Raw genomic sequence first — 22,500 nt, 5'->3', positions numbered from 1 at the left:
ATACACTTCAAGAAAATGCTGAAACAAAATTGAGAATAAAGTAGTTTTGTTCTGATAAAAACTTGCTGTTACGTCGATGGTTGTGTAGAACGAAACGACTGTAAACATCTGTTTAATGGCGATGCCGTATGGATTTAGACTGAAAATAGTGATATACACTAATTACAAAGTGACAACAGCAGCATTTTTAGAGACTAATGTAGAAGTAGCAGATCTTTGCAGTAAGTGTAAATAGTCATTAGATGCTATTTATACTTATAAACTGACAGATATTATCTGCGCCTCACTATTGTTGTACACATACATTCATTGCATTGTATTAACAGGATGCAATAAGGACAATGATTTAATTTATTAAAATGATTAAATAGATTTACTGCCTTATTGGGACAACAAAGCCCTCCCTATAGCCTGCCTACCCCTAATTAATACATTATTATTGAACACTCGTTAGGCGATTGGTTTCCACTTTTCCGATGTGATATGTGATGAGAAAAGAAGAGCGGATTCGAACCCCAGTCGATCACAGCTGCATTACTCTGCGACGCCTCCGAAGACAGTTTAACTACGTCCAACGAGAACGCTGAGAACAGACTGTGTTTGCGTCGACTTCTTTTCTCAAAACACAACTTCATTCTTCAAATTTAACGAGTTTATTCTCAACATTTTATTTTGACTCTTTTCTCGAAATTTAACGAGTTTATTCTCAACATTTTATTGACTCTTTTCTCGAAATTTAACGAGTTTATTCTCAACATTTCATTTTGACTCTTTTCTTAAAATAACGAGTTTATTCTCAACATTTTATTTTGACTCTTTTCTTAAAATAACGAGTTTATTCTCAACATTTTATTTTGACTATTCTCGAAATTTAACGAGTTTATTCTCAACATTTTATTTTGACTGTTTTCTTAAAATAACGAGTTTATTCTCAACATTTTATTTTGACTCTTTTCTCGAAATTTAACGAGTTTATTCTCAACATTTTATTTTGACTCTTTTCTTAAAATAACGAGTTTATTCTCAACATTTTATTTTGACTCTTTTCTCGAAATTTAACGAGTTTATTCTCAACATTTTATTTTGACTCTTTTCTTAAAATAACGAGTTTATTCTCAACATTTTATTTTGACTCTTTTCTAAATTTAACGAGTTTATTCTCAACATTTTATTTTGACTCTTTTCTTAAAATAACGAGTTTATTCTCAACATTTTATTTTGACTATTCTCGAAATTTAACGAGTTTATTCTCGACATTTTATTTTGACTGTTTTCTTGAAATTTAACGAGTTTATTCTCGACATTTTATTTTGACTCTTTTCTTAAAATAACGAGTTTATTCTCGACATTTTATTTTGACTCTTTTCTTGAAATTTAACGAGTTTATTCTCAACATTTTATTTAGACTCTTTTCTTAAAATAACGAGTTTATTCTCAACATTTTATTTTGACTCTTTTCTTAAAATAACGAGTTTATTCTCAACATTTTATTTTGACTCTTTTCTTAAAATAACGAGTTTATTCTCAACATTTTATTTTGACTCTTTTCTCGAAATTTAACGAGTTTATTCTCAACATTTTATTTTGACTCTTTTCTCGAAATTTAACGAGTTTATTCTCAACATTTTATTTTGACTCTTTTCTCGAAATTTAACGAGTTTATTTTCAACATTTTATTTTGACTCTTTTCTTAAAATAACGAGTTTATTCTCAACATTTCATTTTGACTCTTTTCTTAAAATAACGAGTTTATTTTCAACATTTTATTTTGACTCTTTTCTTGAAATAACGAGTTTATTCTCAACATTTCATTTTGACTCTTTTCTTAAAATAACGAGTTTATTTTCAACATTTTATTTTGACTCTTTTCTTGAAATAACGAGTTTATTCTCAACATTTTATTTTGACTTTTCTTAAAATAACGAGTTTATTCTCAACATTTTATTTAGACTCTTTTCTTAAAATTTAACGAGTTTATTTTCAACATTTTATTTTGACTCTTTTCTTGAAATAACGAGTTCATTCTCAACATTTTATTTAGACTCTTTTCTTAAAATAACGAGTTTATTCTCAACATTTTATTTAGACTCTTTTATTGAAATTGAAGAAGTTTATTCTACTAACTATAAGTAACTTTGTAACTACAAGTCAACTACATGTCTACTAACTCAGTAGGGTAGGTATAGGGTTAGTAGAAGTTGACACACTTGCAGAGTTTCTGATAGTCAGTATGTTGTGGATCCATCAGAATAAAGTGTTAGCAGATATTAAGCAGACAGTCTACTAATACTCTAATGACTGCTAGTTGACATGCAGTTGCAAAGTTACTTACTGTTAGTAGAATGTCTAAAGTGGACTATCAGAATAAAGTGTTACCAGACTTTTTTCTCAAATTCAACGAGTTTATTTGAAATTTAATGATTTTAATCTTGCATTATAATCACTTCAATCTCGAGATGGTTTTATTTATTTATTTGTTAATTGTTTGGCCCTAATCCTCTTCCGTAGACATGATATAGAAGCAAAACCAAAATCACAGAGTTGACCAGTGCATGGAAGCATCTCAGGGTCACGTGACATAAACGTACCACTTCCGGGTCGTCTTCCTCCACGTCGGTGGGCTTCCCGTCCTTCTTGAGCTGCTTCTTCTTCTGGCTCATCTGTGAGAGGTCAGAGGTCAGTCTGGTGTTTAGTGCTGAGCGTTGTAGAAACACACGTGTGTGTCTGCAGATCACCAGCGGCTCACCATGTGCTCCACGTACTCCTTCCCCGCGTGGATCACATCCAGCGCCTTCTTCTTGTGCTCCGACTCCAGCAGCATCTTATAGGCCTTATCGACCGCTACACACACACACACACACGCTCAGCATCACACTCAGGACGCTCTAACACCAGCATGAGCTTCAGAGACGCTGCGGTTTACCTTCGAAGGCCTGCTGGGCTCGTTCCACATCGTCCTGGTTCTTGTCTGGATGGACGAGGATGGACAGCTGAGGACAGAGAGAGACGGGCGTGAGACACCGAGACTCTCTGAGCCACACACACTCACAGAGAGATGAAGATCTACCTGTCTAAAACGCTTCTTCAGCTCCTCGTCTGTGGCTTCGGGATCGATCTGAAGAACCTGCACCCCACACACACACACACACACACACACACACACGTGTACATTAGTGATTCCAGCGCAGGATATTAGTCAGTGATGCTCAGTTTCTGTGATCTTCACATCTTTCCCTTTCTTTGAACAAAACCAGTGCTTGAAAACAGTGGATTGATTATTATTCTCACAACAATAACACAGTAAAATGACAAACTCTCTGATTATATTATCCAGAAATGTTATTAACAAACATAAGACAAGTGATCTAAGACAGAACATATTTATTGTGGCCACAAATTAAGAATGACTTGATTCATTCCCTCATTCTCTCGGACTGAGCTGAGATCGAGTGATTAATGACACGAACTGACCTCAAACGGGTTGAGATTGAAGTATGAAGCTCCGGGCCGCAGTAACCTGTCGATCTGCTGTTTGGAGGTTAAAACCGAGTCTCTCTTCTCGATCTGCTTCACCTGAGGAATGACACACAACCACAGACCATCACGCTTCTCAAAGAGTCTCTTCTGCTCGCCAAAGCTGCTTTTATTTCTCAAAAATACTCTAAAAATGGCTTAATATTATTAGAAAGTAAAACAGCTGTTTTCTATGCCAGTATCTGTTAAACTGTAATTTATTTCTGTGATCAAAGCTGTATTTTCAGCATCATTACTCCAGTCTTCAGAAATCATTCTAATAGAAACATCTCTGATTATTATTAATGTATTAACAGCGCGAGATAGTTTCATGAGAAGCACCTTTACCAAAAAACACGGTTACTGTATTTATACTACAGTAAAAGCATGGTTAATTCCACGTTTCGTCAGTGTATCATGTTGAAAACGCATTACAGCAGAAGCTCAAAGCCAGGACGGGTCTGTGCAGGGCTCGCGGGGTTTGGCTCAGCGCCTCCGCCGTGTGTGTTCACTCGCTCTGCTTCATATTTGAGTCTGTGTGTGTAATAAGAGTGTGTTGTTTCTCGGGCTAACCTCTGTGTAGAAGGTCTGAAACGCATCATCGCCGCTGCCGCCCGCCGCCATCTTGCTACTTAACCGCCAGCGGAAGTCACGTCACACGACAAAATTAAAGTCCTCGACTCGCACCTAAATCCACACTGCAAAAATGCGTTCTTCTTCCAAAGTAACTAGTAAAAACATCTAAACATCCTTAAACTAAGATGCAATGTTACTTAAACATCTGCCAATGGCGTCAGGAAAATACATTTAATTCAAAGGGACGACAGGTGCATATTTAAAGATTTCTGCTGCATAATGCAGTGTGTTCTTGACTCTGAACATAAAAGAAAAGAATCAGAATGAGTGTTAAACACATGCAGGGTTTTTCTAACACACAATATATTCTGATCAGGGATGAATCAAGTATTTATATTAATACAGCTTGATCAGTTTAGTGTGTATCTGAGCCACTCTCTCTCACACACACACACACACACACACACACGTCTGGTTTGCTATCCTTGTGGGGACTCTCTATAGGCGTAATGGTTTTTATACTGTACTTACTGTATGTGCTATTGCCCTACACCAACCCTACACCTAAACCTACCCCTTACAGGAGACTGTGCATTTCAACTTTCCCCAAAAAAACTCATTCTGTGTGATTTATAAGCGTTTTGAAAAGTGGGGACATAGACAGTGTCCTCATAAACCACCTTCACATTATAATACCTCTGTCATACCCATGTTATTATACACATTTTGTCCCCGTAACCACAAAAACCAGTACACACACACACACACACTACGTAAAGCTCGCAGAAACCAGTGGAAGTTGCTCGATTGAGTTTTATTGAAACTGAACAAACAAAAAATAAAAGTTATAAATACAAACATCAGACCAGCGGGCCGTAGCTCTTAAGGTAAGCCAGACCAAACCCTCACCAGCAAACCCCAAATGGAAAAAAAACCAAACATCTCAAGTTATAATATCAGTATATCAGTTTTTAAAAAACACAATTCGACTACTTCTAGAAATGCTAAACAGACACTTAAACAGCACTCCTGCTACAAAACTTTTTTTTTCCTTCTCGTGGATTCTTTTCTCCACTTCTGCAAAAAAAACGACAAAAAGTAAAAGGAAACGCCGAAAGGAAGCTCTAGTCGACAGCCGTTATTTACAAGCGAGTCCCTACGCCACTAGCACTGAGAGAGAGAGACGATGAGAACGGAGGAAGGACAACATCTTTCTGGAAGGCCATTTCATGATTGAACGTCCCTCATGTCACACACACCTTTGCGCAGAAGTATCAGTGTCTTCTTTAAAATATTCACATGCTGTCAAACGATTAATCGCGATTAATCACATCCAAAAATAAAAGCTTTTGTTTACATAAGTATACACACACACACATTATGTATGTATAAATACACACACATGCATGTATATTGTTAAGAAAAATGTGTAATGTTTATATTTTAAATATATATATATATATATATGTTATATGAATATATATTCATGTAAATACATGTAAATATTTTCAAAATATCTATTGCATGTGTGTTTATTATGTTTATATAAATACAATACACACACATATATTACGTAGTGCTGGGCAACAATTAATTGCATTCAAAATAAAAGCTTTTGTTTACATAGTATGTGTACTGTGTATATTTATTATGCATATATAAATACACACATGCATGTATATTAAAAAAAAAAAAAAGTGTTGTGATTAAATATTCATATATATTATAAATTACATGAATATAATGTAAATATTTTCTAAATATCTATTGCATGTGTGTGTATTTATATACCTACATTATGTAATCAAAAAGGTATGTGTTGCATGTGATTAATCACGATTAATCGTCTGACAGCACTAAAATGTTCATAGTGGAGTTTAAAACCAGGAGGAGGATGTGGGAATAAAAGTGTTGTGTCTGTTTAAGACAAACGTCCCGCGGGGGCCACGGACAGAATCTACAGGGCTATTGGAGGATAGAAAAGTCAAACAAACACTGCTGGCCAATCGCGGTCTAGTTTCTCAGGACGAGGGCGGGTTGCGGGGCTACTTCCACTGCTGGCCGTAGGAGTCCTGGGAGAACTCGAGCGAGTCGTTGCTGTAGCCGTAGCCGGCGGCGTAGTCGGAGCCCTGCTGCAGGGGCTGCTGGGCGATGGGCTGCGAGCCCCAGTTTTGCTGGTTGGTCTGTCGGCGTTTGGAGTCTGGCTGGTTAAACACATCTGCCTTCCTCTTCCCGCCCACGTTCCCGCCGCGGTTCCCTCGCGCGCCTCTGGTGCCACGGCCCCGGGGGGGCTGGAAGGGCCCGCCCCTTCCCCCTCCACGGCCCCGCCCCCCGCCCATGGGAGCCCCTCCCCTGGGAGGATATCCGCCCCTGCCGCGGGTGGGCGGGGCCACGCGAGCTCTGGGCGGTGGCGGAGCTCCACGGCTCCGCCCACTGCCACGCCCCCTCATGGAGTAGCCGTCGTCGTAAGCGTAGTAGGGGTCGTCGTAGCCGCCTCGGTAGTCATGGTAATCGTAACCGTAGTAGTCGTCGTAGTACTCCTCGTAACCGTAGTAATCGGGCGGGTAGGCGTATCCGCCCCGCCCACCACGCCCGCGGCCACGCCCCGGAGGAGGCATGCGGGGGGGAGGGTAGTAATAATAGTCGTCATACCTGCACAGGTGAACACAGACACACCGTCAGCATCCAAACCACAGTTCAGGGACACATTTCTGAGCTAAACCTGACAAAACTGACTTTTGGGGACGTCCTCGTTTGTAAAAACAGCATTAAAATAAATAAATTTTTTTAAAGGGGTCATCGGGATGCTAATTTCACTTCTACATGTTGTTTGAACATAAATGTGTGTTGGTAGTGTGTGTACACAACCACCCTACAATGATAAAAATGCACCCAGTGCTTTTTAAAATCCCCAAAAATCATAACCCCTTTCTCAGATCAAGCCGTTCTCAGATTCTCGTCACACAAACCCAGGCCCCTCCCACGATTGTTGATTGGCACTGGTGTTTTACCTTAGCCCCGCCCTGAGTGAGCTGTCAACAGTCCTCCATTGTTTCGATGCCGGAGCAGATGTAGACCAGAATGACTCCTGAGTGATCGAGGTGTTTTGTTGTTGGATGTAATAATGAATATAGCGGTCGTCATTTACTCCTGACATCTGAGCCGCTGAAGACGCAGAGGATTACGTTTGTTTTTGAAGGGAATGCCCCCCCCGCAGACGGAATCGCGGAATCCAGTCATATAAAGGGAATTTACTGTATAACGCGGAGTCACAGAGTTCGTCAAAGTTTGGATGAATTAATCAAAAGTAGGTCACACTTAAATCGACTCGCGCTATGGACTAGTATCTGTAAATATTAAGCTGCAAAAAGACTTATTTAAATATGAATTCTGCATGTTCTGCGTGTCTCTGTATATGTGAATGGCACAGACGCGCGGTTTTGATTATACACACACACTGAAGTGCGCGATGCTCGCGGTGTTTTCAGCATCTGCCGTCTCACTAAATGAGGACATAAATACATGAACAACATCCCCAGAACTGCTCTGAGAGTTGCTTCATGAGCATTTGACCGTTTCATTTGAGTAAAACGATCGTCATATCATATACATAGGCTATACAGAAACTTAAGAGGTCCTCATGGCAACCCGTCAAAATAAAAGTTCGGTTTATCTACTAATACTACTACAACAACAACTTTTGTTTAAAAGAATAATCACACAATACGCTATTTGTTCCATGTTTTAATTTTAATGGTAAACCCATTTGTTTGCCAAAAAATTTAGTTTTACATTCATTTGATTAAAGGATAACTGAAATTAATGTTTTATGGCTTCATTTGCACTGCACTGTAAATTAAAACTACTCGAAATTACTGTCACACAGGCCAAGATTAGGACAACATAAATTGTGACATTTCAATAGGCTATTGAACCAAGTGTGCCTATAACAGGCTATTAGTGTTATAGTTTAATTAAAATAGTTGCAGTCTTCTTCACAATTTCTACAATGGATCTATGAAGACAATTAAATAATTTACACTTATTATATTATAATTATGAGAGGTTATGCTATTACACATACATTTCTAACATGTAAATTATTGAAGCCAAATACTTACATTTCCCCAAGCTGTTTAGCTGTAGTACAGTATTCATAGGCTTAATCATGAAGCATGCAGTGGCCCCACTTTTAACTCTCTCTTTATATTACTCTTATTGTACATGGATGCATGGAGGATGACAAGAGTAAGAAGTGCAATCAGCACCAGGGAAGGCAGTTTTTGTCAGAGCCCTTGTTATTCTTAATTTTGACATTAATTTAAATTTTTACATCAAACATAATATATCGGTTAAAAATATCGGTTATCGGTCCACTTGGTCCGTAATAATCGGTATCGGCATCGGCCCTGAAAAACGCATATCGGTCGACCCCTACTGATGACCCCTTTAACCATCATAATGCATTAAAAATCTGCATACTAACTGTTTGGACATGAAGAACTTTAATTTTGTAAAAGAGTCTGAACTTAATATATTTTAATTAAAACCATACTGTATTTGAACATCAACTTTAATGTGAAGAATTCAAAGTTTTGAACGTCACCATGTTATTACTGCATTTACCCTTTTTTTATTCATTAAAAATTCATTCTTTCAAGTATTCTTTGAAATTTCAAAATTACACATGCACCACACCAAAAAAAATTATTTACATTTTTTAATCTTAAAATTTATGAGAGCATATAATCTGAGAATGAACTGTACTGGAATGAATGGATTTAATTAAATTCCTCAACAACAGTCCAAACTTGTATAAACCTACCTATTCAGTGATTAAATATTACTCTGAAAAGTTTAACCCAAATAAATTCATTTTACTAGCATGAACCATCACATTCAGATAAAAAAAGTGATTACTTTTCAATACTGCGATGGCTAGTCAATATGGCCGTACATATTTCACGTTTATCAACAAAAGATATGGGTAAACAGTCAAATATATTTTACAAACGTTTTTGGACACTAATATAAGTTCACAGGTAATTCTGTTTCTGACGCGTAATGGTGCTCCATACATACCCCGGTCAAAATGATCCGAACAAGAAACATGCAACATTTTTTATTCTTTCTTAAAAAATAATTGTAAAAAATCCGAAACAATTATGTGTATTTAGAGTCTTGGAGCATTTACAATGTTTCTCTAACTTGCTAAAACTATGCATCTTATAGAAATTAGGAGTGGGAGAAAAAAAATCATTTCTCCGATGCATCACGATTCTCTCTTCAACGATTCTGAGCTTGGTTTTTTCCCGCATATGGCACGTGTGCTAGAGACGCGGCGGGCTTCACTGCACTGAATTTGCGCTGTGAGACACGAGCGCATTGCTGGACAGCCTGTGCTTCCACCCGCCGTGTTTTCTTCAGATATGCTTTCATTTACACCGTTTGGAATGCAGTACTATTAGACGCACGAAACTCACGCACTGACAGACTTTCACGGGCGCTTTGTGTTTGTTTGTCCTGAAGCTCGATTGCGGCTGCGGTTAAATGCACTCGCATTTTCTAATACTTTTATATGAAATTGATGTAGGCTACACACAGTCAGTTATGTTTTCAGAGCAGGACAAAACATCTGATATATGGAAATAGATCTGTGCATTACTGTTACATACATTGTCTGAAAACTTTCAGATACTTAAAGAACACTTATTTTAAATAAGTAATTGTTTTAAAAACTATCCTAAACCAATAAAGTAAATTTTGCACAAACTAAATTTGATTTAAAATGTATATGAAAATGTAGCCATGTGCAGTGATATTGAAAACTGAGAATGTGACGCATCGTGATATTGAGTTGATAATGATAATCATAATTGAATTGAATCGTGAAACCAAGATTCACACCCCTATTTGCATCTTCCAGGTCAAAGCGGACCTGCATGCGTTATGAGGGCGTCAGGGTCATGGTTGGGTCGCTGTGTGCGAGTCGTCTCACCCTGTGTTTCTGCTGGTTTGTCTGGCAGCTTGTCGTTCTTTCCTCTTCTTATCTGGAGGTTTGGCCAAAACGATCTCGATCTCCTCACCGCCCAGCTCCTTCCCGTTCATCTCCTGCATCGCCTGCACACACACCAAAGCCCATCAGCACGGGCTCATGGGAAGCACGAGTACAAATCCTAAGCTTTGCTGAATGAAGTAAATACAGGTTTACACAGCCAGACACTGAGGGGGTCTCCTCTTTTGGCTGATGAATATTTAATTGTTATTCATGACAAAGTGTACATGCAGACCTACGGCTGTTTGTGATGTCCTAATGATGCACAGATCTACTCAACACTGATGTCATCACGTCTATCCCTACTGAAACAGGAAGTGACATCATCGGGCCCTTTCTAAAGCATGACAGCAATACAAATAAATATTTGTTTGGCATTTAAAATGATTTGAAAATTTCTACTCCTAAAGCAACCTTAAAAATCTCTTAATTACTTAGAGATTAACCAAATTATGTCTAATTTGTTATAATTTGCTATTTGTAAATATATATATATTTTTTTTTTTAATGTACGCTGCTTGGATTTATCACAGCAGTGTTTAAAAATGATATTGCCTGTTTGTTATTTTAACAGATTTAATGAAACTCTTTAAAAAAGCCCACTGATTAAAAGAACTTGAACCAAAAAAAGACAAAAGAAAAGCCAATGCTACCATAACAAAATCAAGCAATAATTTAGATTAAAAAAAACAAACAAAAAAAACCCTCACATTTACGAAGGGGGGGGGGGTTATCTCCTTTCTGAGTAAGACATTTTAGACTAAAGGCCCGTTCACAGCAAGGACGATAACTATAAAGATATCGCTCTAAAAATCGTTCTCAATATTAAAGGATAGCAGAGTCCACACCGCAGCTGTAACGATTTCATCCGATCACTTTCAGAACGATTTTTCCAGCTGATGAACGATACAAACATTGACAGCCAATCAGAACCCATCCTGCTGTAACGAGCTGGAGAATTTAAAGCGGCAGTGTGGATGCTAATGCAGTTATCGTCCTTTGTGAGAACGGAGCTTAAATCTATAAACCTGTTACTAATTTCAGCATAATCTTCCTTTTTTTTAATGTTTACTTAACAGTCATTGCAGAAATAATGAAATCAGTACTCAAACTGTACTAATGCATCTCAAAAATGTTGGTAACAGGGTAGCATGTACAATAACACATACAGTAAGTTTGTGAAAATCAACACTTTTCACTAAGTTAATGAAAATGAGAAGAGGTTTTTGTAAAGAGGCCTGCGCTTCACCTTGACGGCGGCGTCTCGCTCCTCGAAGTGAACGAAGGCGTAGTCCTTCAGCTTCTTGACGCGCTCCAGTTTGCCGAACTGAGAGAAGGTCTTCTCCAGCAGCTCCTCTGTGACCGGCGTGGCCAGCTTACGCACAAACAGCACCTTCACCTGCCGGACGCAGCGCAGCGTCAGATCAACACTACTGCTCCACCCATATCAGACTCTGACAGATGATATCTTGGAAAGCAGGGCGGCCGAAATAATTTGATTTATTTTAATTCATATTCAAGAAATTTGAAATATTTGAAAATGGATTTAAAAATAAATGTGTAAAATAAATATACTTATACTTTAGATGACAATGTATTTTTCAAAAATAAATATTTAAAAAAAAACCAGCAGGGCTCTCAGTATTCTGGGATGTTTGTGTGCATTGGGAATCACATTTTTCAAATAAAGCCAAAGTAACACTCATTTTACACACAGCGAAAACAACATGAATATGACAGCGGGCAAATGCATGAAGCGCAGCATAGTTTAAAATCACGAGTTTAAAGTTTAAAGCATTCAATTCGCACGGATCGCCGGTCACGCAGAGAACAGAAAAACTTACATTCGAAACGAGATTTGAAAAATGGCGAATATCGGCCGATATATCGGCCTTGGCAATATATCGGTCGACCACTAATCCTCATCAGGGCATTGAGCTTCAGCACAGAGTTACAGAGCTGTGGCCGGACGCAGACTGACCTTGGCCATGACCTCTGGGTCGGGCTCGGCCACCGGGTCGGCCCACTCCACGGTCACCGGGTTCCCCCACACCTTCACCTTCCCGCTCATCAGCCTGCGCCGCGCCTGAGCCGCCGACTTATGATCCTCATACTCCAGAAAACAGAAGCCACGGTTCTTCTTCTTATCGTCCGGCTGCGTGTACAGAATGACCTCCTGCAGACCCTCTGAAACACACACACACACACACACATTAACACACACACCAGGGCCTGTCTTCACAAAACAGCTTAAGTTGCCTGATTTAGGAGAAAATCTTAGTAATAATGGGCGTCAATGGTAAAAATAAAGTGCAGCACATGCAAAGCATACAATGGCTGTGGCAACTTGAAAGGATACTATGGCAAAGTTATCGCTTTCCTTATTCAAATTTTTATGAATATATAACTGACCTGAAGAGTAAAAGCTTCATCATACACTTGGAAAGTTATGAGCTATATCATTCTCGCAGACACGAGGGGTGTGACAACACACTTAGCTCACGAGACGAGACAAAATACAGAACGATTTTAATACTATTTAAAAAGATTTTCAATGACAAAATATTTGATCACAAAAACCAAAACAATGTAGTTGTATTTTGGAACATTTAACTGATCTAGAGCCATAACTAACGGTTATTTTGGTAATCAAGTGATCTACTGATTATTTTGACAATTGAGAAATCTGGTATTTTTTTGTAATAAAAATAGACCTAACTAAGTGAAAAACAGACTACATTTATACATATTAAACTAATCATGAGACAATAATAATTGGTTCAAATAAAGTATCAAAACCAAGTAATTACATGGTTTTATTGAACAACACTGTTAAAATACAATGTAATATGCCTATACGTAACTCCCGTTCACAAAATTTAAATCACAAATAATACTGATGAAAAAGATTGTGTGGAATGATGAACACTCTTTACCATAGAACTATAAACATTGATTAATACCACGTTGTAGAAAAAACAAACTGCGACCAAATTACTTGCTCGTGCGACCACCTGAGAAAGTTAATCGCAAAAGAGCGCCCAGTGGGAACACAACACACCACACACACACACACACACACACACACACACACACACACACACCTGCTTCTCACGCCTCACCTGTGACTTTGCCGAAGTCCTCCAGGATACTCTCCCGGGTCTTGTTCTTTGGAATGGAGCCGACGAACAGACGGTTGTTGGCCACGGAGATGCAGACGCCCAGATATTTGCCCGACCGGATCTCGTAGTTATCACACTGACACCAAACACAAACAACAGCAATATTTTGAAGTAACTGTAGCCTCATATTTGGTCACCTATTAGTAGCCATTTAATAACGTGATTATTGTTTGTTTTTTTAACAAATTATTTATTTGAATTAAAAAAATTAAAATGTTGCCTTGGCAAGAAAGCTTAAGCATGAAAATCATTAACTGTTTTTCCTTCCTCAGTATTTTTGTTTGCCATTTTAAATATCTAATTATTCTTACAACAAAATACATTTACTAGAGAAGCAAAGTCTTGTTTTCTGAAAAATGCTTTCAAATTAAACGAATTTGTTTAAAACAAGAAAAAATATCTGCCACTGGAATCAGAAATATAATCATGTTTTCCCACTGAATGAAGTTATAAGTTTAATTTTAAAACTAGACTTCATGTAATCAAGTCATTTTACATGTAGCTTGATTTATAAATGTTTAGATGTATGTACTGGAAAATAAGACAAAAATACTGATAAAGAAAGCTGTTTTTTGCATCCTGGAAATAAAAACTACAACTGGAATAAAAATAAATGAAACCTAAATAGTAATTTTTTTAAATGATTAATTTAAAGAAAATATATAAAATAAATTAAAATGCCAAAAGCACATGAAATGGCTAAACATTAAATAAATAAAATAAAATAATAATTATATATAAGAAAATGTCCATTCAAAATATGAATAAAATTATAATTGTATATAAATATTAAAATAACACTGGGTTTAAGGGCTAATGATGAATTGATTTTCATTCATTAATGTCAATGATTATTAATCAAAGACACTTCTAAGAACGAGTAAGCCCATCGTGAGCATGTTGTGTTGGACATCAGCACACACACACACACACACACACACCAGTTTGACAGCCTCCTGCGCGGCTTCTTTGCTGCAGAAGGTGATGAAGGCGTAGCCGCGGTTCTGACCGGTGAGCGGATCCATCATCAACCTCAGATCCCAGATGGAGCCGGCCTTCTCAAACAGAGGAACCAGCTCGTCCTCGTACAGGTCACGCGGGATCTTCCCCACAAACACCTGCAGGAACACACACACACACACACAGGTGTCAGCTCAGTCGCTCGGCGCTGGCGCTCACAGAACCGCGAGAGTTTGACAGTAAACCTCGGTGCCGATGCCGGGCTGCGGGCCGGAGAACACTTCCTCTGGAGGAGGGCCGCCGTACTTCCTCTGTCCTGTCGTGACGTCTAGAGTGTATCCCGTCCTCTCCAGCAGAGCCTGACACACATTCACACTCAATTCAGTTTGATAAGGATTCATTTGCACACAGAGGCAATCAGGTTCAGCACATGACAATTTATCAAGGACACGAGCGTAATGCTGCACACTACAGTTAACCCCCGTCAGCTGGCACATCACTATACACTACTACAATCAATGACTTCATCTGGAAAATAACTCTTTGATATTGTCCTCTTGTATTACTGAAACTGTTTTCCTGTTGACACTGTAAAGCTGCTTTGACACAACCTGTATAAAGCGCTACATAAATAAAGGTGACTTGACTTCTATACTATAAACCAACATTTAAATTGATGTAATTAAAATATCAAAATTTATTATAAAAACCTTTTAATGATACAATTACGTTTGTTGTTGGAGTAGAAACATAAGCAGTGGATGCCATAACTTGTTTTCATGACAGAGTTACTCAAACATACATTAAACAGTTTCTTTCTAGACTTTTAGTGTAGAAGACGTCAACAGCAGCTTGAGATCAATAATGTCACATAACATTTACCTCAGGAATGACTTTCAGTGACCATAAACTCAACAGTCAGCTAGAAAAAAATTATTCTACGCTAATCGCTGTTTCAGTCAATAATTTCAGTCATACAAAACTATTTCAGACGGAAACAGAAATGTGTTGCTTCCGCCGAACAAGCACTAAAACAAGCTGAAACAACAAAAAATGTTTTGAAAAACCTAGATAAAATGATGAATAATATAATATTTTATTTTAAATGTGTGATTTCTAGAACTGGAAAAGTCTTGGAAATTAATTAATTTAATATTTTTGCAGGTTTTTTTGTATATTCGGCATATGTTAATTGTCTGTATATTGTCATCATGTTGATAATGTTAAATGCTGAATTACTGCCAGGACCATTAGAGAAACATCATTTTTCTCTTCTGTGTTTGGGTTGAATGAATAAAATGATCCATATCTGTAAAATTATTCAGTAAATCAGGAATGACCGGAAGAGTCATGCAGATTAATTGCTTAAATCAAGCAGGAATCCTAAAGAACATTATCTTCTGGAATCTTAAACCTGTATTATTTTAGTTCTTTTTTTAATGTACAGATACCAGCAGTGTCCATGTATTAAGATTAAAAACATCCTATCGAGGGCAATGGAGTGAAGAAGCTGGAGAAGAACAGGCAGTCACAGATCACGAGCGTGATGGACTGACCATTAAACAGCCACAGTACCTTTATCTTGGTCTCGTCGGGGCCTTTCGTGGACTCCTGCACTTTATTGCCCTGCTTTTCTCTCTGTCGGTACGTCTTCATCACGCCGCACAGGAAGGCACTCTTATTCTGCAACCAATCAGAGCAAAGGACGTGACATCAGAGAGGTCTGAATGCACAACAAACGAGGCGTTTTCATCAGTCTGAGTAAATCCAATCTGATGAAATATACAAGAGGAAGGCTTGACCAATCCTTTTATCACCAAATATTTAGTAAATATTCAGTTTGAAAGACATAAACATGAATGTCTGTAAGAAGTATAGAAAATGAAAAGATAGTCATATGCTTTTTCATGTTTAATTGTTTACCTATTGAACGGACTGTTTGCAATCCAATAATTTTATTTGGACCAATCACTAAAACCCGTCAAAATAAAAGTTTGGTTTAACTTGAAGACATTGTGCCAGAAATGTATTAGCCTACTATTGTTCAGTAGAATGTACTACTACTAAAACTATTAAAATTTAATTTTTAAGGAAATCATCACAAAACATTTCTTCCATGTGTTAATTTTAATAGTAAAACCCTGTTGTTTGCCAAAACAAAAAAGAAAAGAAAAAAGTGTTTAATTTTTCTAATAACCAGTAACACAATTTCTGAGGAAAAAAAAAATCATAAAGCTATTGTAAGAATCAATTGTTTTATGCATTCAAATAAAAACATGTTAAAACACAGAATTTGGTAACAATAAAACATATGGTGAGAAAGAAAACAGAACATTGTTTAGATTTTTATAATGTATTATCTCCTTCTCGATTCACCAGTTCACATTTACAGCTCTGCGTGTTTGCAGGGTGAAAACATGGGTCGAGTTTTGCATTGGTCTGAACAAAAACAACCCGATGTTCCTGCAATACTGGAGGCTGCGGTTCTAGGACCGCATAGAACCCTATTTTTTTGGGACAGCACCATCTATTCCAGCAGAGGAGACCTGATTCAAACATCAAACAAACAAACAGCACATCAGACGTGAAGCGCTGCGGCTAATTAACTGAAGTCTCACACAGAAACAAGTCTTTCCAAGAAAACTGAACTTTAAACCAGAATATATTGAAATAAACTAGGTTAAATATTTCAAGAGGGTTACCAACATGTATGTTTAGGGTTAGGAGTTGGTTAGGACAATAATTAAGTGTATACAATTAAATAACTACATAATTCCTTAAAAATAATAATATACAGAACTGAATAGCAAGTAGGGCTGTCGCGATAACCGCAATATCGCGCTATTGATGAGCATAACCGCAGAGGAATGCAACAACCGCGATATTTCAGTGTTTTATTTTTCGTAAGGTTACGCCCTTCTTGTTTTACACTTCGTGCACGTGTACTGAATATTAGTAATGATAACAATGTGTATCATGCTGATTTGCACAGAGGCTCAGTAAATTTGCACTTAACAAGCCTAAACAGACAGCGAATGAGAGCGAGAGCGACTGATCGCGAGCGATTACCTGCGTCTGTCCTTCAGGCCGAGTCGTGTGTATCTGTGAAAACAGGTTGTCATGTCCAAGGAAAGCGAAATCTGTCTTAGCATCGACGCTCTGCTGGTCAGCTGAGCCTTTAAAAGTGGCGCTCAAAGTTAAAATGATTTAAACAGCGTGTTTCATTACAAATCTCTGAATGAATCGGCGCTTTTGAACGTGTAGTTGAATGAAGACTCACTCAAAGACAGTCTCGAGGTGAAACAGTGACGCTGCACTGACTGACAGCCGTCTAGAACACGCAGGTGAAATATCAACAGAAAAAGTATCTTGTCAGTCAGATTCGAGGATCAGAACTAACTGTATGTATATAGGCTAACAATATACTAATGATCTTATTGTGAGGTTTAAGTTTTGTTATGTGGACCGTTATTTTGTCTTTCTCTTGTGTTTACTTCACTTCCTGTTTCAACGGGATTTAGTTTCGGTTTTATTGGTTTCTGAATATGACCTCCTTACATATATATATATATATGCGGTAATACCGCATACCGCGCTATTGAGCCACTCAAAATTATCGCAAGGGAAATTCCTTAACCGCGACAGCCCTAATAGCAAGTGCTATAAAATAGTATGAGCCACTAATATTTAGTCATTTAGCAGATGCTTTTATCCAAAGCGACTTATGAGGACAATTGAAGCAATCAAAATCAACAGAAGAGCAACGATATGCAAGTGCTGTAAGTCTCATTTAGCAACGCAGTACATGTAGCAAGAGATTTTTTTTAAATTATATAAATAAAAAGAAAACATAGAATAGAAAAAGAATAGAGCAAGCTAGTGTTAGAATCCTTTTTTGCTTTTGTTTATTGTATAATAAATAAAAAGAAAACATAGAATCCAAAAAGTATAGAAAAGCTAGTGTTAGTGTTTTTTCCCTTTTCTTTCTTTTTTTTTTTAGAAAACGAGCAGTAAATTAATAGAGTTCAAGTCTAAAAGGGACTTTTTTTTTTTTTTAAAGAATAGAATTAGAATAGAGAGAGGTGAGACGTTCTTCATTCTCTCTTACATTCTTTTTGGCTCATTAAAAATTAATCTTGCTGCCGCGTTTTGGATTAATTGTAAAGGTTTGATAGAACTGGCTGGAAGACCGGACATAATACACATATACAAAAAATAAAATAAAATAATTGAAAAAACAAACAAACAAAAAAAACTATAGGGTCCTAGAAATCCAGTTCTGAAACTACAGCCTCGAGTAGCTCCAGAGTGCACCTGGACGATGGGGTGGGGCTACACGTGTCGCTCCGCCCACCTTCAATTTCATTGGTTTATAATACAGCAGATCTTATTGGTGTAGATGCTCGAGCATGAGCATTCTTTTATATACGTTTGTATGAATGACCTACACTGTTTGGCTGTACTACAGAAATATTAAGTGCTAACAACAGCGATTTTAGTTGGAATCAATTAGCAAATGTGTTTTTTAAAATTTATGACGAATTAGATTAAGTTCCTATCAAACGCTTGGTGGCAGCATCTCCGAGTACTTCGAGCAGAACAGAGCTGTGTAATATGAGCGGTCTGGGGAACAAATTCTTAATTCGTGGCCATGATATAGTCCTACCTATGAGAAATATTAATTATGTTTCTGTGTGATGAACGTAAATAGTGGTCCTCAATCTCAACAGGTGGGTTGCATGTTAAATGAAGTCAGATATTATTGCACTTTTCACTGTACACGAAGCAGACATGCTTAAACACTGAGCAGTTTTAGCTGGGCGATGCTGGTAAAAATCATCCACTGTTTGAGATTTAGCTGTTTTGTATAATGTATATTTATATGTAGCCTATATTCTTTATTTTAGGATCGGTGGATAACTTACATGATGATAATTCACTGTAGTTCAGTAAGACACAGGACAAACCCGCAAATGGTTTTATTTTAAAGAACAACTGCGGTGACAAATAAGGCAATAATAACAAACAGTCCATCAGTGAACTGGGGCTTTATGTGTGGATAATGGGAATAAAAACCTTGCTGAAAGAAACCCCTTTTCTTTCTTTTTTTGCATATAGGCCTATTTTAAATGTTTTTGTTTACTAAAACAGCTGTTATTAAATCTGACCTACAGAAAATATCATTATTAATGTGCTTTAGTGCGTATTTAAGCAATAAATGTTCATTTTCTCTGCAACATTTTTATTTATACTTTTATATAGGCTATATGCACAAATTAAATTACTGGTTTTGTTGATCAATCCTTTAAGAAGAACCAGGAATCACTGTACTACATTAGGCATTTAACATCTCTTTAAACAACAACAAAAAACGGTTGTGCTTTAAAACATAAAATCAGCCGCTTATGTTCGTGTTTGTCTATCTCTAAAATACAGTAAATTATCATCATTTGCGTATAAAATCCGATCCTCAAGGAAATATGAATGAAGCGCTGCAGCCTGAAGAACCCGGAGGTGCCGTCATCAATGACTTCATCTGACTAAAATTACCATGGTTACTAAACAGATAATAATTAAGATAGGACTATGATTCTAGAGTTAGCACATACTATTTCTGTAAAATGGCCAAATCAATTACAAAACCGTACACAAAGGAATGCGCATGCTCGGGTCTACACCAATAAGCTTTGCCGTGTTATAAACCAATGGAACTGGGGGTGGGCGGAGCGACATCGTCCAGACTGCACTCTGGAGTACTGGACAGCCTCCGGCTACTCACAACAACAGCCTTATTGAACACGCAGATTCACTCTCTGCCAGCAGGAGGCGCTTGCGGACGGTTTCCGTGGTAACGGCAGAACACAAAGCAGCAGCACCTGACTTTGAAACCTGCAGCGCTCATGTTTATTCATAGCCTTTTGAAGTTTAATCATCACATTAAGCTGCATCGTGATTCTGGTCTGTACCCTAATTTAAGACCTCTTGAAATCATAATTAAGACTTTCTTGTAAAATTTAAGACTTTTTATGACCTTAAATTTTATAAAGTAAATTTAAGACTTTAAAACTTTTTAAGGACCTGCGGGAACCCTGTTACAAGGAGAAGGTGACTTTTCAGGACATTACCCCATGTCCCCACTTTTCAAAACGCTTATAAATCACTCAGAATGGAGTGTATTGAAAATCTGAAATAGCAGACAGTCTCCTGTAAGGGGTAGGTTTAGGTGTAGGACAATAACACATACAGTAAGTACAGTATAAAAACCAGTACGCCTATGGAGAGTCCCCACTTTTCACAAAAACGAACATTGTGTGTGTGTGTGTCTGAGAGAGTGTGTGCGTGTGTGTGTGTGTGTCTGAGAGAGTGTGTGCGTGCGTGTGTCTGAGAGAGTGTGTGTGTGTGTGTGTGTGTGTGTGTCACCTGCACGTGTGAGAGGTCGGACTCCTTGAACTGCTGCAACACTGACAGCGCTCCCTCCTCATTAAACTCCCGCAGCGCGTCCAGCGCCCGCTCGTCCAGATCCGCGTACGCCACCAGCCCTGCACACACACACACACACACACACACCCTTCATCCATCAAGACTCAACTGAAGCAGCAGTGACGCTCCAGATTGTCCAGTGTACAAACACATCCTCCTGAGAGCATGCATTAAGAGCGGTCTGAGTGCTCCAGATGTCTCACCTGTCTGGAAGATGTTGTCCAGGCTCTCGGCCACCTTCTGCGGCAGACCGGCGTCCAGCAGCGTCTGGTAGTTCTCTGAGTGTGTGGCCGTCACATCCATGGGCTCCTCCTCTTCTTTCAGCAGACCGGAGCTGCCATTCACCTCAGCAGCCATTACTCTGAGAGACACAGACAGACAGAGAGATGAGCGTCCATCATGTGATCACAGATGCCATGAAACCAGGCTCCTCTAGAAGTTCATGAAGCAGCTACAGGTGGCGCATGAGACTGAGAGAAAAGCACATTAAAGTGTCATGAAACCCTCACTCCAGCACTGGTCTGGATCTGAAAAAGACTCCAGAAGTGGGCGTGTAAAACTGTGGAAAAGTGGGAGTGTAGAGGGGAGAAAACAACCAATAAAACACACTCATTATCATACCTGCAAACTCACAAGAGGTCAAAAAGGTGACTTAGTTCGGAACATAACCCTTGCAGGGGACATCCCCCAAAAAATGTGTTTTAGGGTTTCATGGCACTTTAAATACAATTTTAAACATAAAACAGAAGATACAATGATTAAAATTGAAAGATCTTTTTAAAAGACCTGAATTATTAAATGTACTATTCGTTTAAATAACTGGGTCACAGGACATCAAACACTTGACGAGTGATTTTACACACCGTGGCACTGGCTCAAGATTACTCGCGGGACGCGTTTCGTGTCACTCGCACCAATAAAAACATTGCGCAGTCAACCATGGTGAAGATAACTACGATCGCTGCTGTGAACCTGTTGCCTTTGATGTAAACTCACCATAAAAGATTTACATTGCATCGGTGGATTTCATTTCAATATCTGATTCATGAAATATGTCATACAGCCTCATATAATAAACCACACACACACATAAAATATGAATAATATATATATATAAAAAAAATACAAACTTTAATATACAAATAAATCTAACACTTTAATATATACTTAAGTGTTTATCAATTTTATTTATATAAAAAGTATATTATATACAGATATGAGTATCTAATTAAAATATATAAAAGTATTAATATGCTATATAAAGCATTTATATATTCATATTATATATACACACAATATATAAACATACAAACACTTCTATATAATACAATTTTATACAAATATATAAACAATATTTATTACACTTATATAGAATTCTTACTATATATATGAAAATTTATACACACACATATATATATATATATATATATATTATACAGAAACATTGATACTACATATTAGATATTAACTATTACATAATTATAAACAAGTATATATTAAGGTGTATATTAAGTAATTTCATGTTATACATAAATATTCATAGACATATATATTGGTATGTGTGTGTGTACAGATGGACAGATACAAAATAATGTGAATACATAAACATGTCAGATATTGAACCAATGAAATCTATATTGATCAATAGCAAATTATTATGTGATTAATATAATCATTACGCTCAGATGCTGCCAGACATAAACACCACAAACACACACGTGCTCACACTCAAAC

At 37.6% G+C, this 22,500-nt stretch overlaps 2 protein-coding genes across 2 annotated transcripts in view; both read right to left on the bottom strand.

Annotated features, from left to right (window-relative positions):
- Positions 1–4,238, bottom strand: part of dnajc8 (DnaJ (Hsp40) homolog, subfamily C, member 8) — a 9,468-nt gene extending 5,230 nt beyond the window's left edge. Inside the window, exons 1-6 of the mRNA XM_058754737.1 lie at positions 4,087–4,238; positions 3,472–3,573; positions 3,068–3,124; positions 2,924–2,990; positions 2,747–2,841; positions 2,589–2,660 (exon numbers count right to left, since the gene is read on the bottom strand). Coding sequence (XP_058610720.1) covers positions 2,589–2,660; positions 2,747–2,841; positions 2,924–2,990; positions 3,068–3,124; positions 3,472–3,573; positions 4,087–4,137 — 444 coding nt within the window. The 5' untranslated portion in view covers positions 4,138–4,238. The remainder of the gene's footprint in view (positions 1–2,588; positions 2,661–2,746; positions 2,842–2,923; positions 2,991–3,067; positions 3,125–3,471; positions 3,574–4,086) is intronic.
- A 646-nt stretch (positions 4,239–4,884) lies between these two features.
- The window catches only part of LOC131525531 (heterogeneous nuclear ribonucleoprotein R-like), an 18,192-nt gene continuing 576 nt past the window's right edge, over positions 4,885–22,500 (bottom strand). The window contains exons 2-11 of the mRNA XM_058753256.1: positions 20,970–21,127; positions 20,707–20,825; positions 15,862–15,969; positions 14,532–14,645; positions 14,268–14,444; positions 13,267–13,402; positions 12,126–12,331; positions 11,394–11,543; positions 10,088–10,209; positions 4,885–6,741 (exon numbers count right to left, since the gene is read on the bottom strand). Coding sequence (XP_058609239.1) covers positions 6,135–6,741; positions 10,088–10,209; positions 11,394–11,543; positions 12,126–12,331; positions 13,267–13,402; positions 14,268–14,444; positions 14,532–14,645; positions 15,862–15,969; positions 20,707–20,825; positions 20,970–21,123 — 1,893 coding nt within the window. The 5' untranslated portion in view covers positions 21,124–21,127 and the 3' untranslated portion in view covers positions 4,885–6,134. The remainder of the gene's footprint in view (positions 6,742–10,087; positions 10,210–11,393; positions 11,544–12,125; positions 12,332–13,266; positions 13,403–14,267; positions 14,445–14,531; positions 14,646–15,861; positions 15,970–20,706; positions 20,826–20,969; positions 21,128–22,500) is intronic.

The sequence above is a fragment of the Onychostoma macrolepis genome, chromosome 19 (genome assembly GCF_012432095.1).
Source record: "Onychostoma macrolepis isolate SWU-2019 chromosome 19, ASM1243209v1, whole genome shotgun sequence".
NCBI classification, from domain to species: Eukaryota; Metazoa; Chordata; class Actinopteri; order Cypriniformes; family Cyprinidae; genus Onychostoma; species Onychostoma macrolepis.
The sequence above is the reverse complement of the archived record's forward strand: the minus strand, read 5'-3'. Positions and strand labels throughout refer to the sequence as shown.